Raw genomic sequence first — 14,308 nt, forward strand, 5'->3', positions numbered from 1 at the left:
TGTTCGGGAGTTTCAAATTTTGTTATCGGATTTTACAACACTACAATCAAAACTATGCTTAGACACATTCTATCAACACCAAATCCGCTAATAAGAACTATGTGTAAATATACAGTGGCGGTTAAGGTACTGATTAAATCTAAGTAATACAATATTGATAATACAATACTATATATATATATATCAGACAATACATTAGATATATATTTATAATATATATAAAATAAAATTAACAATACGCACTGATACTCTATACAAAAATGTATTGTTGGTTATTTTTCATATATTTCCTCCGTCCCAAATCAAAAGGGTCTTTTGGAATTATGTAATAAATTAAGAAATAATACTCCCTCTGTTCTAAATACAATAGTTTCGTTTACCATTTTTGTCCGTCTCAAAACAATAGTATTGTTTCCATAAATAACAATATCATCGTAAAACTACCCTTACTTTTTCATTTTTGTTACACAATTGTCACTACTTTTTACACTAATACACTCACAATGACAAAAAAATATAATTTTTACCAACTACCAATATAATATCAATATTCGTTAAATCTCGTGCCCAATCCAGTTAAAACTATATTTATGGGACGAAGGGAGTAGTATTTTATTAGTTAGTTAAAGTGTGTAAAATTTTTTGACAATTTTGCCATTTAGCTTTATGTATAAAATAATTGTATATGTAATTGTATATTTGTAATTTACATAAAAGTTAAAAAAATATTTTAGTATTAGTATATGATTACTTTTTGTAAAATAAGAAACAAATATTTTGAAGTGTAACCGACGAAAATAGTAAAAATTATATTTCGAATTAGGACGAAAAGAATACTATTTATAGTATTTTTCATATGCTAATTTAGACAATCAATACAGTGCTGATAAATCCACTGTCTATTACTGAGATTGAATTGAACCAAAAATTAATTTTGCTGGTTATTATTATACAATCAAGAAAGGTAAGCTTCATAAATAATTTTGATGTGTGCTTGTTAATACAATATATATATATATATATATTAATTAATTAATTAATTGATGCCCATAAAAGAGAAAACAAGAAGTGGCAAAAACGTCCTCCATTATCTATGAGCTAGCTAGCTACTAGCTAGTGATGATCCATATAATACAATATATATATATATATATATATTAATTTCAATAAAAGAAAATTAATAAAAAAAAATAAAAATGTATATATGATTGTAGTTTGCCAAACGCTATGAGACATTGATTGTGGAATTATTGGGAATTTTTTTACATATGTGCTGTCTGTCTTCAAAACAGGCACCAGTATTTTTTCTCTTCACCATAATTGCATTTGCATAAATAAATAAATAAATAAATATATATGTGGGTATGTTTGATAGATAAATAAATAAATAAATGAATGAATACTAATTAAATAATAGTAATATTATTTATAAAGAAAATTGGACAAGCAGTAGAGGATGATCAATATAACAGTGTCTAAAGAATTGAAGGACACGTTTGGTGAAGGGGCTGGCTCAATGTGGGCCCCATTTTCTCATTTCATTTTCGTCCCATTTAATCATTTGTCTTCCCCCCAATATTCATTCACTATTAATTCTTATCTTTATATGTATTATATATATTATTTATTTATTTATATCCATAAAAATTAATACTATAATTGTTTGAAAGACAGCATCTATAATCCTCGTTCCGTCCACACACAAAATAAATATTTATTTTTGGCGTGATATTTAAAAAATAATAATTTGTGAATAGTTAAAAGTAGTGTAATGACATTTTTTGTGTAAAAATAACGATGTGATCTAAAGTAAAGGTATTTGTGGAAAAAAAAATATGATATTTAATAAAATATTTACTTTGTAACTGGACGTCCCAAAATAAAATATTTACTTTGTATTATTTAGGCCAGCATAATATTTAATACCTTTTCATTCGTTTTGTACGGTCTTAAAAGATTTTGATAATAAATTGAAAAAGAAAACATTGTTATATTAATAAGTGGTTTTGTGTGAGTTAAAAGTGTGTTTATTTGGGAGTTTGAGATTCGAATAATAAGATTTTTAAATTGAAATGGTGATATGATGTGATATATTGAATATAAAATTGATTTTTAATATAATATATATAATAGATATTTGATTTTATATTTTTAAGAAAAAAAAAACTGTAAATAGTAAAAATCCGTCCAAACAAACACACAAAAATTACTAAGTTTAGTAGGATTAACTGTAAAACATAAGATGATATATGAGTAATATATATAAATAAAAATAGGACTAGTCTCAAATTGAAAGTGGGTAAATTTATTTTTATTTTTTCTATACATATAAAGTGTCTTATATTTTATCAATTTTAAACATTATATGAACATTTTGAAAAAAACAATAGCGATAATCATAATTGATTGTATTTGTGGCGTATATTGTTTGTAATTATTTGTATATACATATATATACATGTATTTGTGATGGAACAAGTCAATATAAGATAAATATCATGTATATATAAAAATATAAATGATTAAAAATGTGTTTGGCTGTAAATTAATTTATGAAAATTATGATTTAATATATATTAATTTATATGCTTGAGTATATTTTATAGGGAATAAAATTTATATAATATAAATAAATAAACATATAGAAATATAGACATAATTAATATAAATAAAAGTAAAGTTTATAAATTAAATATATTATAATAGTCACACTTTAAAAAAAATTGAGAGTATAATACCAACACGTGCTCCAAATTACAAAACAAACAGGCCATGTGTTAATTTCTTTGAAGGTTTTTTTTTTTTAAAAAAAAATAATAATTTTACTTTAAATAATAACAGATATTTAGTGAAAAATATATATTTTTATTAGAGAATATGAATTTAAACGTTAAGAAGAAAAAAAAAAAAAAAAAAAAACATCAAGTTTCGATTAAATTCTTGATTATTTGCATCGTCGTCAATCAGCTCCTTGCTCTGGTAATCCATTGGTGAACGAAATCCCTACACGAGAGCACCACATCCCCTGTGAGATACATCAATGAAAATATGTGAAAATGAAAAAATAAATAATTTGTATTTATGAAAAGAAATTAAAATTAAAAGGTAAAATTAAAAAAAAATAAAAAACTTTTTATATTTTAAAAATCAAAAATATGATTTTTTATTTATATTTTTTTTGCATGACTCATATTTCATCTATATTTTTTAAAGTATAAAAAGGGTTTTGCATACTAAGAGTTTCATGTAATATTTATGAAAGTGTAAGGAATTTTATAAATTAAAATAAAAATTTACATTAAGTAAAGTTATCGATTGTTTTGCCAAATTAAGATTAATTTTTTACTTATTATTATTATTTTTTAATGCAGTTCTATATTTATACCAAACATAGTATAGAACATAAAATTCTAGGAAAAAAAATGGCAAAAATAGAGATGACACTTTGTACGGAAACATAAGCTACTAAAGGTTAATTCAAGTCGCATTTCAAGTAACGCGAAACCGTAAATCGTACAAACGGTGAAAGAATCGCATTTCTCGTCACGACGCTTTTTCTTACACTAAACACGCTTTTTCAGCTGACGGTTTCTTTCTTTCTCCATCTTTGCTGCCATGAAACAAAACAATACAGACAACAAAAGATCTCCACATACAGTCGATGAATGTCTTTACAACAATGACTTATTGACGAAGACCACATTCATTCATTCCCTACAGCTCATTCAACACACTCTGCTGTTCAACCAGGAAACAATGCTCTGCATGATTTCTTCCTTCTCCGGTTCGAACAGAAGGTCGTGAAGCAGGCCGTGGCAGAGCTCGATCGTCTTGTCCGTCGAGGGCGAATCCCTGTGGAGCTTCACGGAGGATTCGGGATCAGTCACCGAATCGGCGGTGCCGTGGAGGACGAAAAACGGGGCTGTTAGTCTGCAGATGTTGTCCTGTAGGTAGGCCGTGGTTCGGAGGATTTCGTAGCCAGTGCGTACTCGGATGGAGCCCGTGAATACGAGAGGATCCGAGTATTTAGCCACCAGTGCTGCCGGATCCCGCGAGACGAATACGCCGTTCTTGTTTGCCGCTTTGAATTGGTATCTCGGCAGCAAGAGGGAGAAGACCGGGGCGAGAGCCTGCAATCGAGTGATTGGTCGTTAAACTTTTGATATACGTTACATATGAATCTGACACATAGACGACGACGAATAGGGGGTGATAGGAGGCCCCGATTCTGACATCGTGTTAAATGATCAGGGTAAAAGATATCGTGAATTCGAGTCCAACTGTCCTCATTCATAGTAATGAGTATATAATACTTCCTCCGTCCTAATTCCAAATACTCTTTTTACTATTTTTGTTTGTCCAAAAGTACCCCTTTCCATTTTTAATAAAAGTAATTATACACTAATACCAAAAATACCCTTAAGTTTTTATCTAAATTACAAAAATACCATTACACGTATAATTACTTTATAAAAAAAGTAAAAACAAAAATGTCAAAATCTCTTATCAATTTTTACTGACCAATAAAATATTGCTCCCTTCGGTCCAAAACAATAGTCCAATTTTGCCATTTTCGTCTATCCCAAAATAATAGTCTCATTTTTTATTTTGGTAACTAGTTCCCTATATTTTTACAAAATTATCTTCACTTTTTCACAATAATTACATAAAGTATGGACATTTTTTTCTTTTAGAAACACTTTACACTCATTGCCAATATAATACTATTATTCGTTGTGTGTTCATCTCAAATGTCCTTATTGTTTTGGAACTTGTGAATATTATTTTTTAATCTACTACAAAATTTAAAAAAAAGGGGCGAGGGAGTAAATAAATAATACGTGCTGACCGCGATGATAGGGTGGGATGGCTGAACGCCGACTGCAGGGGATGTAAGGACTACGCCGGCGATACGTTGCTCGACTTTTGGATCGAGGGATGCCTGTTTTGTGCAGCATTGTGAATAAATGTTCGAGTTATGAAATAATCAGGATTGAATGATAGCATGGGAAATATTACCTTCAAGATTATGGCGCCACCGGTCGAGTGTCCGAAGCAGAAGCAAGGTATTCCTGGATTTTCGGCAAGAATTTTGTTGAGAAACAGTTTCTAGACATGGGAGAAGACATATAAATCAGCACAAAATGAAACAAGTGATGGTTCAAATAGGTATTATGTTGAAATTCGAAGATACCATGTCGTTAACGGCATAATCGAGTGAGGGAATGTACGCGTGCAAGCCATCACTTCCTCCATGGCCTATACCAAAAAAAAAAAAAACAAAAACAAAAAGACTAGTTCATACAATCCGATACAAAGCACAAAGCATCGTTGTTCTAATATAACAATGACTGACCGATCCAATCCATTCCGTAAACCTTGAAGCCATTTGCATTCAGTCTCTTTGCAAAATCAGTATATCTACCACTGTTAAATGTGACATAGACATGAGGAAGTGGAAACAAAAAACCCTTAGGGAATTGAATTTACGTCGAATGATGATGTTTAGTGTAGCATTACAGACCTGTGTTCATTCAGGCCATGGAGGATGAGAACCACTCCCCTACACTCATAAAGAAACAATATACAATCAATGTCCCTTCTGGAAATTAGAAGCCATAATCGAAAAAAATTAACTTCCAACTAAAAACCTTCATGAATGCAGAAAGAATTCTCAAAGCAAGCAAATCAGTAATGTAACTAAATCCACATGAATAAGTAAATCAATCTTAAGACACAAATAATCTTGATTTAAATGCAGCAAATCTGAAATATGAAAATCAAAAGATGAAATCTAGTGGTCAGTGCCTGCTGATTTTTCATTTGTTTTACACACAAAATGTTATCCAATTTTCTCATACCAAAGTCCTTTTCTCATGATGGCTTGGGAATGAATTAAAACCCTTCAATGACAACAGCTATCTGCAATTTGCTCATTTGCAGCCCATATCCTGTCTGTCAACAAAAGAATCCTAAAATGTAGGAGTAAAACAAAAGGAGGGGTCACCCTCATAAGAACAGCTTGGGATTTTTCAAATCTTGAGATGCGTTCACCTTGGAATAAGTGATTATTCCTTTAGATCATGTCTGCCTAAGTAAGGAATATTTGAGTAAATTCTTCTATTCTTCAACCCTTATTTTAATTCATATAAACTTGGATTGGATGCAACAAAACAAAGAATGAACAGCAGCATCAAAACCTCAGAGAGCTGTCACATTCAAGAATCTTTAACAACAATGCCAACAAGAGAAATAGTAGCAAGATTATACCATCTCTTCTTCACCAACCATTCAAAAGAAACTAAGTTCTGCTTTATTTCTATCATAACAATGGCCTCTCAAGAAAACTCCGTAGGTATTTCTTATGCAAACAACACATAAACTAAAATTTTTCTGTTGGTGAAGATTTGCCTGTGCTCTACAGAATTTTTGTGCTAATTTCAGATCTATGACAGGAACCAATTAAAATGGAAATAGTTCTCCCAAAATTCATATCTATGGATTGTTAAATGAATCTAACCATGGCCAGAGATGATTTAACATTTAAGACAACTTAATTTATAGAGAAGAGGCAAAATCAATGCATACTCAGGGATGTGAATTAGCTACCGGAAATGTAACAGATACCTAATTCGATTCCTCGCCGGAGTCCAGGATTGGGTGAACAGAGTGTCGCCTCTGGAAGTGGAAAACAGAGAATAATCTCTCCATGTATCCTTCGTAGCTTCGTCGTTCTGATCATCGAGCACTCGCTTAATCGCCAACGCTCGCCGCGCCGCGACCTCCTTGTCGACGACGCTCTTCCTCGGCACCATCGCCGCCGGCACTCTAACCACCTTACCCTGCGTCGCGAACTGCTGCTTCTCATCTTTCCCACCGCAATCGATCCTCTCCGCCGAATCCGCCACCGCGACGCTTCGCCGCCTTCCGCGGAACGGCAACAGCAAAATTAATAACCAGGCGTTAATCAGAAGCCATAAACTCCTCAACGCGTGGGGAGAAAACAACGCCGTAATCCTCCCGCTCGCCCCCGATGTAAGCATTTCTGTGCCGGCGTTGCTCGCACTCATCGTCGTCGCCATAGCTGGAAACTAAAAATTTTGTACAACAAACCTTCCTCTTTTCCTCGATTAAATCAAATAAACAGCCACTCGTTGCATCAATTTAGGTTAAAATTTCAACAACGGAGTTTGCAGAAATGGTGACTTCTGACGGAAAATTCAAACCAGAAAAGAGAGGGAGAAGAGAAGGGCAGAAACCATAAGATTTTTCGTTCCTTTTTTTCAAATGTAAATTCAGCGATTGCAGAAACAATCCACCAATTATTCTTCTGCAAAAAAAAGGAAGTCAAAGTCCCTTCTTCTTCATCCAAAAATGGCAAAACCAATCAAATATAGATGATAATGGAGAGCTTGAAAAAAGCAACAATGGTGGTGGAATTCTGTCCCTCGAGAAAATTCCAGGTGAAGCATATAAATAGGTGAGAGAAAAATAAGGTACACATTCCGCCAAGTTGGTGGGGGCGGGCCGTCCTACGACTGCCACGTGTCTGATGACGTCACCTGGTCGGCGAAGTCTCGTGGATTCCTTTTGAAGCCCAGAACGACACGTGGTTTAGTTTGATAGGTTAAAGTCGGTGCTGCTTATAAAAAGTGATGACTAGCTACTTGTGATGCATAATTTAAAACATACTATCATATTATAATTTTAATTTTAATTTTAATTTTAAATTTTACTGATTTATCCAAATCATCCCTTATTTATAATGCTTATAATTTTTTATGCGTAGGTAATATGTTACTGTATTTTTAATTCGGGTTAAAGTTTATTGTGGTTTGTTTGGTTTGTTCACCAACATTTTTGGCTAAATATTATAAAAAATAAAATATATACTCATTTAATATAATATAATATATATTTTTATATTATCAGTTAAGATTACATGTATTAAGCTTCCTTTCGTGCATCATTGCCTAATTTTTCCTTCTAATATCACTTTGCATTTAGAATTTATTCATTATATATAATCAAGTCTTTAATAAATTTAAAAATTTTCTTTTGAAATGTTAAGCAATGAGTATGATAGTAATTAAATACTGCTTATATGTTTAATTTAATTTTAATATTTTGGTGTTTTATTTAATTTAATTTTAATATTTTGAACGTTTTGATCTTTATTAATAATTGTTGGATTCAATATTTTATATTAAACAATGTGTATAATTTAATTAAAAAACGATGAAATTGATATGCATACTTTACAAAAGTAACTTATGAAAATGCATGTATAAACTATGACATTATTCAACAATTTCTCAGGCCAAAAACGTAAAAAATTCATTGAAGAATTTTACTATTCTACTTATATTACATAAGTTTTAGATACATATAAATAATAATAGAAATGAACTAATAATAAGAAGTAGTTATATATCTATACAAATCTACATCTAAAATGTAAGAGTTTAAATCCTCGTCTCTTACATTAATACAAGGGTAATAACCCTTTATATGTCGGAATGAAATTGTTTAGATCGAACCCATTTATGTAATACTTTGCCATATATGTCGTAGAATGCAATCTCGACGTGCCCTTGTGTGAATTGCGCCGACATGAATCCTTGTCCGTCGTAGAAAAATTTCACGTCATCTTTGTCTATGCGTTTAATGTCACCCCTCCATGCCTTCGACCCTCCCCCGCTTGTAAGAAATTGGATCGTACTATCAAGAAAACAAGAAAGGTAAAAACTATAATTTAATTATTTATATATGGATAATATTTGAAAAAAATTTAAATTAAAAATTGTACTCCCTTCTTCCGTCTCTAAGGATTACATTTATCTTTTGCGTCATTATACTTTACATTAAGAATATCCATATATTTTTATAATTTTTTGTACCAATATCATTCTATCACTATTATAAGACACTAATATAAGTATTTTCGTCATTTTTCATTGATTTGTACTACGCTATGATACAAAAATTAATATTTAAATATCAACACGTAAAAAGTAAATGTGACTCTTAGAGCTGGACGTATATAGTATCATATATGAAGATTTTCGCCTCACCTCTTGCTGTCACTTATGTGCTCTAAACAGTGATCGTGCCCGTTAATATAAAGATCAACGTTGTATGCCTGAAATTTTCACAGTTAGCAAATAATATACATATACAAGCATTAATATATGTGTTGTGCATATATATATATATATATACCTGTAAAAGGGGAAGAAGTTTTCGAACGAGGCCACGAGTATCACCGTGGTGACCTACGCTCCTTATAGAGTGATGGCCGACTACGATTTTCCATTTTGCTCGGGATTCCTTCATCTCGGATTCAATATCCTATTTTTAATTTTTGAAGTAAAATAAATAAAGTATTTCGTTATTATATAAAAGTATTATTCAAGTATTTCAAATATGTAACTCTTATAAATTTATCACGTACACTTAACATATTTGAAATGTAACGTTTTCTATTAGGCTCCACGCCTCGCCAATCATAAGTATGCCCTTCAGGGTCCCTAAAATAATCTTCGACAAAGGGTGTAGTGTCCACGAAGAATATTTCGACAATTTCTGACAAAAATCTTGTTACGACTCGACTCGAAATAAATAAATTAATTAATATTATTAAATAAATGAAATTGATGGTTGACCTGCGTTGACCACAAAGGACCTCAAACAAAGCCATCTGGTGTCAATTTTTCTGAGGAGAGGGCTGAGTTGAGCCAATGTATCACCTCTATAGTCATGATTTCCCAATACTTCAAAATTAAATAAATAAAATTGGCAAAAATTAATTATGCATAAATTACAACAAAATATTTAATTAATCATAATAATGTTAATAATAATAGTAATTATTATTATTATTATTACCACTGAACCATTGCTTTTGGAGGCTTTTGGCAGTGTAAATGTTGGAAAAAGATTGCAAGAAAGATGGATCAGTAACTCCTTTAAGTCCATTTTCATAGAAATTGTCACCTGTCGATACCACAAAATCTATCCCCAATTTCTGCCCAATTCTTCCCATCTGCAATTATGTAATATTTTGTGAAAAATTAAGATTGTATAATAATTGTAAAAACTTCAAAAAAAAAAAAAAAAAAAATCCAAGAAAACTGAGCTCATTAGTGTTTATTTTACTTATATTTTTAATTTTATTCCCACATTTCCTACTAATTTATGTCCGAAAAAAATATATTTTTCAATACAACAATATAAACCCGAAAATACATATGAATTCAACTCGATTTTTTGTTGCTTATACCTAACTGGTACATGCCTTTAATTATTTTTTTCTATCAAAATTTTCCAAAAAGAAGTTATTGTTGATTAGTAGGGTGTGTTTTTACAGTAAATACATAAAAAAAAATAAAAAAATAAAAAAAATTAATTCTATTTTCCAAAAATTTCTACCATTTTTCATTTTTTTGAGGACCTAAACCTAACCAGGAGTAATTTCCAGTGAATTTTCATAAAATTGTATGCTAAAAAATGACATAAAGATGTGTTATATATAGAGAGAGGAAAAAAGAAGAAAATATACTAAACTTGTTGTTCTCATTGTTTAAAAAAAAAAAAAAAAAAAATCATATATTTTTCTAAAACATATTGCATTTAAAACATTTTTCTATTCAAAATATTACATGGAATATTTTTAAAATATATATCTAAATGATGGGTACCTGAAAGGCGACGCGAGACTGGTTGAAATGACCCTTTCGCCCCCAATCGCCGACGACGAGAAACCTAAGACTTCCATCGCTTCTGCAGGGGTGATCAAATCTTGGAAGGCCTTCACCACAAATTCTGTAACAAAATAATAATAAGCTCACAAATATACCTACCCAGACCCCCTCCCCCTCTCTCATCATTTTTAATTATATAATATTTAAATATAAATTTAAATAAAAAATATATATATATATATATTTGTATCTATATCATCAATACACACAATATCTGATTTGATTCCCAGAATATATAAGTCGTATATATAGAGAAACAAGAATCACGGATGCAGAAAAAAGAAAAGCAGTAATTGAAGAAGATTTGGATGCAGAGATAATTATAATAAATAATAATTATATTTATGTATATATATTTCATTTGTGGAGAAGATTTATTTCTTCCGATTTATGTGCAATGACATTCGTCAATTCTATCTAATATTACCAACTTGCATGCATGGCTTCGTCTTACGTAAACCTTCCCCTTATCTACATATATCCACTCATTTTTAACCTTTTATTTAATATATATTTATGGAAAAATTATTTTCAATTTTTATTTTTACATCTAACTTCGCTAATATGAAATTTTTTTGAAAAGTTTAAAAGCAAATATGTATAAGCTCGATCCAAAATAGATAATATCGTATTAGTGTTGAATTAGTACAATTCTAACAATATATATAAGACTATTGACGTGACAACAAGTGAAAGAATGTTATAAAATATTTTCATACATTTTTTAAAGTTGGATTTTAATTTTATTTACTCTATCAATCTCCTCTATCAAAACATCACATCCAAATTACTAAATTTAAAATAAAATAAAAATAAAATCAAACTCCAAAAAAGCCACAACTCAATTGTATTTTAGTCTTCTAAGTTGGGATGTGTGTGTTTTCTTAATAGAAATTAGTAAAGTGTACAGATTTGTTTCTTTAACAAATTTTTTTGAACCGTCTTTTTTTCAAAAAAATTAATATATTATACGCTATTTATTATTTTTATATTATCTACGCAATTCCCCTGTAATTCACATAAAAAAAAATAATTTCTTCAAACCAAAACACAAAACAAACACACCCTATTTTAACGTTTTCTTTAAACATATGTTCATATTGTTTTACTCACTATTTACACTATTATTACTATAGACACTACATATTTTTTACATTCAATCTAATTTAACTTCTTATAAAATTTTTAATTTTACCCAAAAAATACAAAAATTAAGTACATTTTTTTGTGTAGAGAGAACGAGTAATAATTTTCATGGAGCTAAATTTGTTGGGCTTGTTGGGTCAATACTTTTCTAGACAACAAGCCCAATATCGGCCCAACTATATATACATATTCTCTATATATTATTATATATATATATATATAGAGAGAGAGAGAGAGACGAGGGACAGGTATAGGGAGAGGAGAGTGTGAGGGGGGTTTTGCAGGGAATTTGAGTTTTATCGATCGATCGCTCGATCGCTCGCTCGCTCGCTCGATTGAGGGTTTACCTGAGAGAGATGAAGCTACGGTACGCAATGGTGTGCTCCTCGAATCAGAATCGGAGTATGGAGGCGCACGCGCTGCTCAAAAGGGAAGGCTTCGACGTGTGCTCGTACGGCACCGGCCAACACGTTAAGCTGCCTGGCCCCTCCCTCAGAGAACCCAACGTCTACGACTTCGGTACCCCCTACAAACACATGCTCGACGACCTCCGCCGAAAGGATTCCGAATTGTAAGCCTCACGCTCGATTCTGCTTGTTTTTCCTGTTCCTGCAACCCCAATGGCATCTATCTCGTGTTTAATTTGGGAATTTTACGGTTATATTAATTTGCGAATTCAGCAGGTTACATTTGATAAAATTAGGTATAATAGCTAGTGATTAGGGGGATTATAGATTACCGTAGCTTTTTACATTCGAAATGTAAGTATTACGCTCGATTCTGCTTTTTTTCCTGTTCCTGTAACCCCATTGGCATCTATCTCGTGTTTAATTTGGGAATTTTACTGTTATGTGGATGTGCGTATGTGCGAATTCAGCAGGTTTAAGTTGCAGATGACAAAATTAGGTGTAATAGCTAGTGATTAGGAGGATTATAAACTGCTGTAGCTTTTTACATTTGAATCAATTACCTGAAGAAAAGCTCACTGCGCGCTTAAATTGATGATTTCTGGAGAAGGATTTCGTTGATGAAGTCATATGCGGAATATAGAAAGTAAGAAGATGGATTAGAGTGATTTGCAATTTCTCATTAGTTGTATTGTTCATACATTGCGACTATTGCGACTGTGAATATTTTCGGATGCCTTTGAATCTGCAAATTGTTTCGACTTAGCTAAATGCATTAGCTTAGGCATAAGAATATTGCATTTGGATAAATAATTTTCATTGTGAAAATGTGATGTTTGGTTGGATACAGTCTTTAAGCCTGTCAGGTAGCGATTGTACAGGTATCGAAGGAATGGAATATTGCCGATGCTCAGGAGGAATGTGGCGGTCAAAACAGCCCCTCAACGTTGGCAAGAAAATGCATCAGATGGTACATTCGATGTGGTGCTTACGTTTGAAGAAAAAGTGTTCGACATGGTTGTTGAAGGTTTGTATAATGTAAACTTTATTGTGAATCTCTTTTCTAACTTGGTTTGACATTAATTTAAAATTGAATCGTGCGGCAATTTAGGATCATCTTTCCCGACAGATTTGATATGGAAATTATGATATTCATTCATCCTCTTTAGTTGTTGCTCCTCTCATTCACATAATCGTAGTTTATTGGAACATGTTCTTCTGAAGCTCGATTTAGGGACATGTTTGATATGGAAATTATGAAAAATTCGAGTTTTATAGTTGTCACTCCTATCATTCGGGTGATGTTTATATTAATTACATACACAGATCTATACAACAAGAATCATGTTCTTGTGAAGCCCAATTTGGTTAATGTTCTTATGAATCAAGCTTTATAGGTAATGTTTGTATCATTCAAAGAATCTTTAAATTAATCGAAACTTATACAGATCTACACAATAGGAATCATGTACTTGTGAAGCCGGTCCTGATTATCAATTTGGAAGTGAAGGACAACCACGAAGAGGCGGCTATTGGAGGCCGTCTTGCATTACTACTATGCCAAGAGGTATATAATTTTTCCTTTTCTGTTACGACCAAACCATGAATAGATCCGCGAGGCTGTTTACATTCATGGTCTTGCAGCTCGACAACATTGAAAATTGGGAGGAATGCGTGGACGATGTCATCATAAACTTCGAGAGGCAGCATCACAGGAAGCTCGTCTACAACATCTCTTACTATTGACGAATACCCTCATCAGGTCACCGCATTATCCTTGTTTAAATACGACTAAAGAGCTCTAAATTGATTTACTTGTAGCATTAACAAGTGTTTCTTAGGGGTGTTTTGGTGAAAATGAGGCTTTGTTTGATTCTAAGTATGTGATCCGATCTGGGGTTTTGTTTTCGAAAAGAAAAGATTGTGAATCCTCCTCGGAAATATTCGAATATCCTTTGTTTATGTTTCCTTATTTAAGAAATGGATATTTCC

At 31.5% G+C, this 14,308-nt stretch overlaps 3 protein-coding genes across 3 annotated transcripts; 1 reads left to right on the forward strand and 2 right to left on the reverse strand.

Annotated features, from left to right (window-relative positions):
* Positions 1–3,456: 3,456 nt before the first annotated feature.
* Positions 3,457–7,442, reverse strand: LOC127243358 (uncharacterized). Its single transcript, XM_051263334.1, has 7 exons — positions 6,628–7,442; positions 5,525–5,563; positions 5,357–5,427; positions 5,195–5,259; positions 5,020–5,109; positions 4,850–4,942; positions 3,457–4,130 (listed from the first exon to the last, which is right to left on the reverse strand). The coding sequence occupies exons 1-7, from the start codon at positions 7,080–7,082 to the stop codon at positions 3,726–3,728; spliced, it is 1,218 nt and encodes a 405-aa protein (XP_051119291.1). The 5' UTR covers positions 7,083–7,442; the 3' UTR covers positions 3,457–3,725.
* A 1,065-nt stretch (positions 7,443–8,507) lies between these two features.
* Positions 8,508–10,808, reverse strand: LOC127243360 (purple acid phosphatase 17-like). The gene is made up of 7 exons (XM_051263336.1): positions 10,701–10,808; positions 9,889–10,045; positions 9,666–9,773; positions 9,455–9,585; positions 9,223–9,351; positions 9,075–9,142; positions 8,508–8,721 (listed from the first exon to the last, which is right to left on the reverse strand). Exons 2-7 carry the CDS (start codon positions 10,043–10,045, stop codon positions 8,508–8,510), a joined length of 807 nt encoding a protein of 268 aa, XP_051119293.1. The 5' UTR covers positions 10,701–10,808.
* A 1,339-nt stretch (positions 10,809–12,147) lies between these two features.
* LOC127243359 (uncharacterized) lies at positions 12,148–14,278 on the forward strand. The gene is made up of 4 exons (XM_051263335.1): positions 12,148–12,480; positions 13,198–13,343; positions 13,765–13,883; positions 13,961–14,278. Exons 1-4 carry the CDS (start codon positions 12,266–12,268, stop codon positions 14,060–14,062), a joined length of 582 nt encoding a protein of 193 aa, XP_051119292.1. The 5' UTR covers positions 12,148–12,265; the 3' UTR covers positions 14,063–14,278.
* The last annotated feature ends 30 nt before the right edge of the window (positions 14,279–14,308 follow it).

The sequence above is a fragment of the Andrographis paniculata genome, unplaced genomic scaffold (genome assembly GCF_009805555.1).
Source record: "Andrographis paniculata isolate CXL003 unplaced genomic scaffold, ASM980555v1 Contig95END, whole genome shotgun sequence".
Lineage (NCBI taxonomy): Eukaryota > Viridiplantae > Streptophyta > Magnoliopsida > Lamiales > Acanthaceae > Andrographis > Andrographis paniculata.

Coding starts and splice junctions, on each gene's coding strand:
- LOC127243358 (XM_051263334.1), bottom strand. CDS start 7,082: ATGGCGACGACGATGAGTGCGAGCAACGCCGGCACAGAAATGCTTACA. Junction 5,428..5,524: donor CATGGCCTGAATGAACACAG/GTCTGTAATGCT, acceptor CACATTTAACAG/TGGTAGATATACTGATTTTG. Junction 5,110..5,194: donor ATTATGCCGTTAACGACATG/GTATCTTCGAAT, acceptor TCCCATGTCTAG/AAACTGTTTCTCAACAAAAT.
- LOC127243359 (XM_051263335.1), top strand. CDS start 12,266: ATGAAGCTACGGTACGCAATGGTGTGCTCCTCGAATCAGAATCGGAGT. Junction 12,481..13,197: donor CGCCGAAAGGATTCCGAATT/GTAAGCCTCACG, acceptor GCGATTGTACAG/GTATCGAAGGAATGGAATAT. Junction 13,884..13,960: donor CATTACTACTATGCCAAGAG/GTATATAATTTT, acceptor ATGGTCTTGCAG/CTCGACAACATTGAAAATTG.
- LOC127243360 (XM_051263336.1), bottom strand. CDS start 10,045: ATGGGAAGAATTGGGCAGAAATTGGGGATAGATTTTGTGGTATCGACA. Junction 9,352..9,454: donor ACATTTCAAATATGTTAAGT/GTACGTGATAAA, acceptor AATTAAAAATAG/GATATTGAATCCGAGATGAA. Junction 9,143..9,222: donor AACTTCTTCCCCTTTTACAG/GTATATATATAT, acceptor TGAAAATTTCAG/GCATACAACGTTGATCTTTA.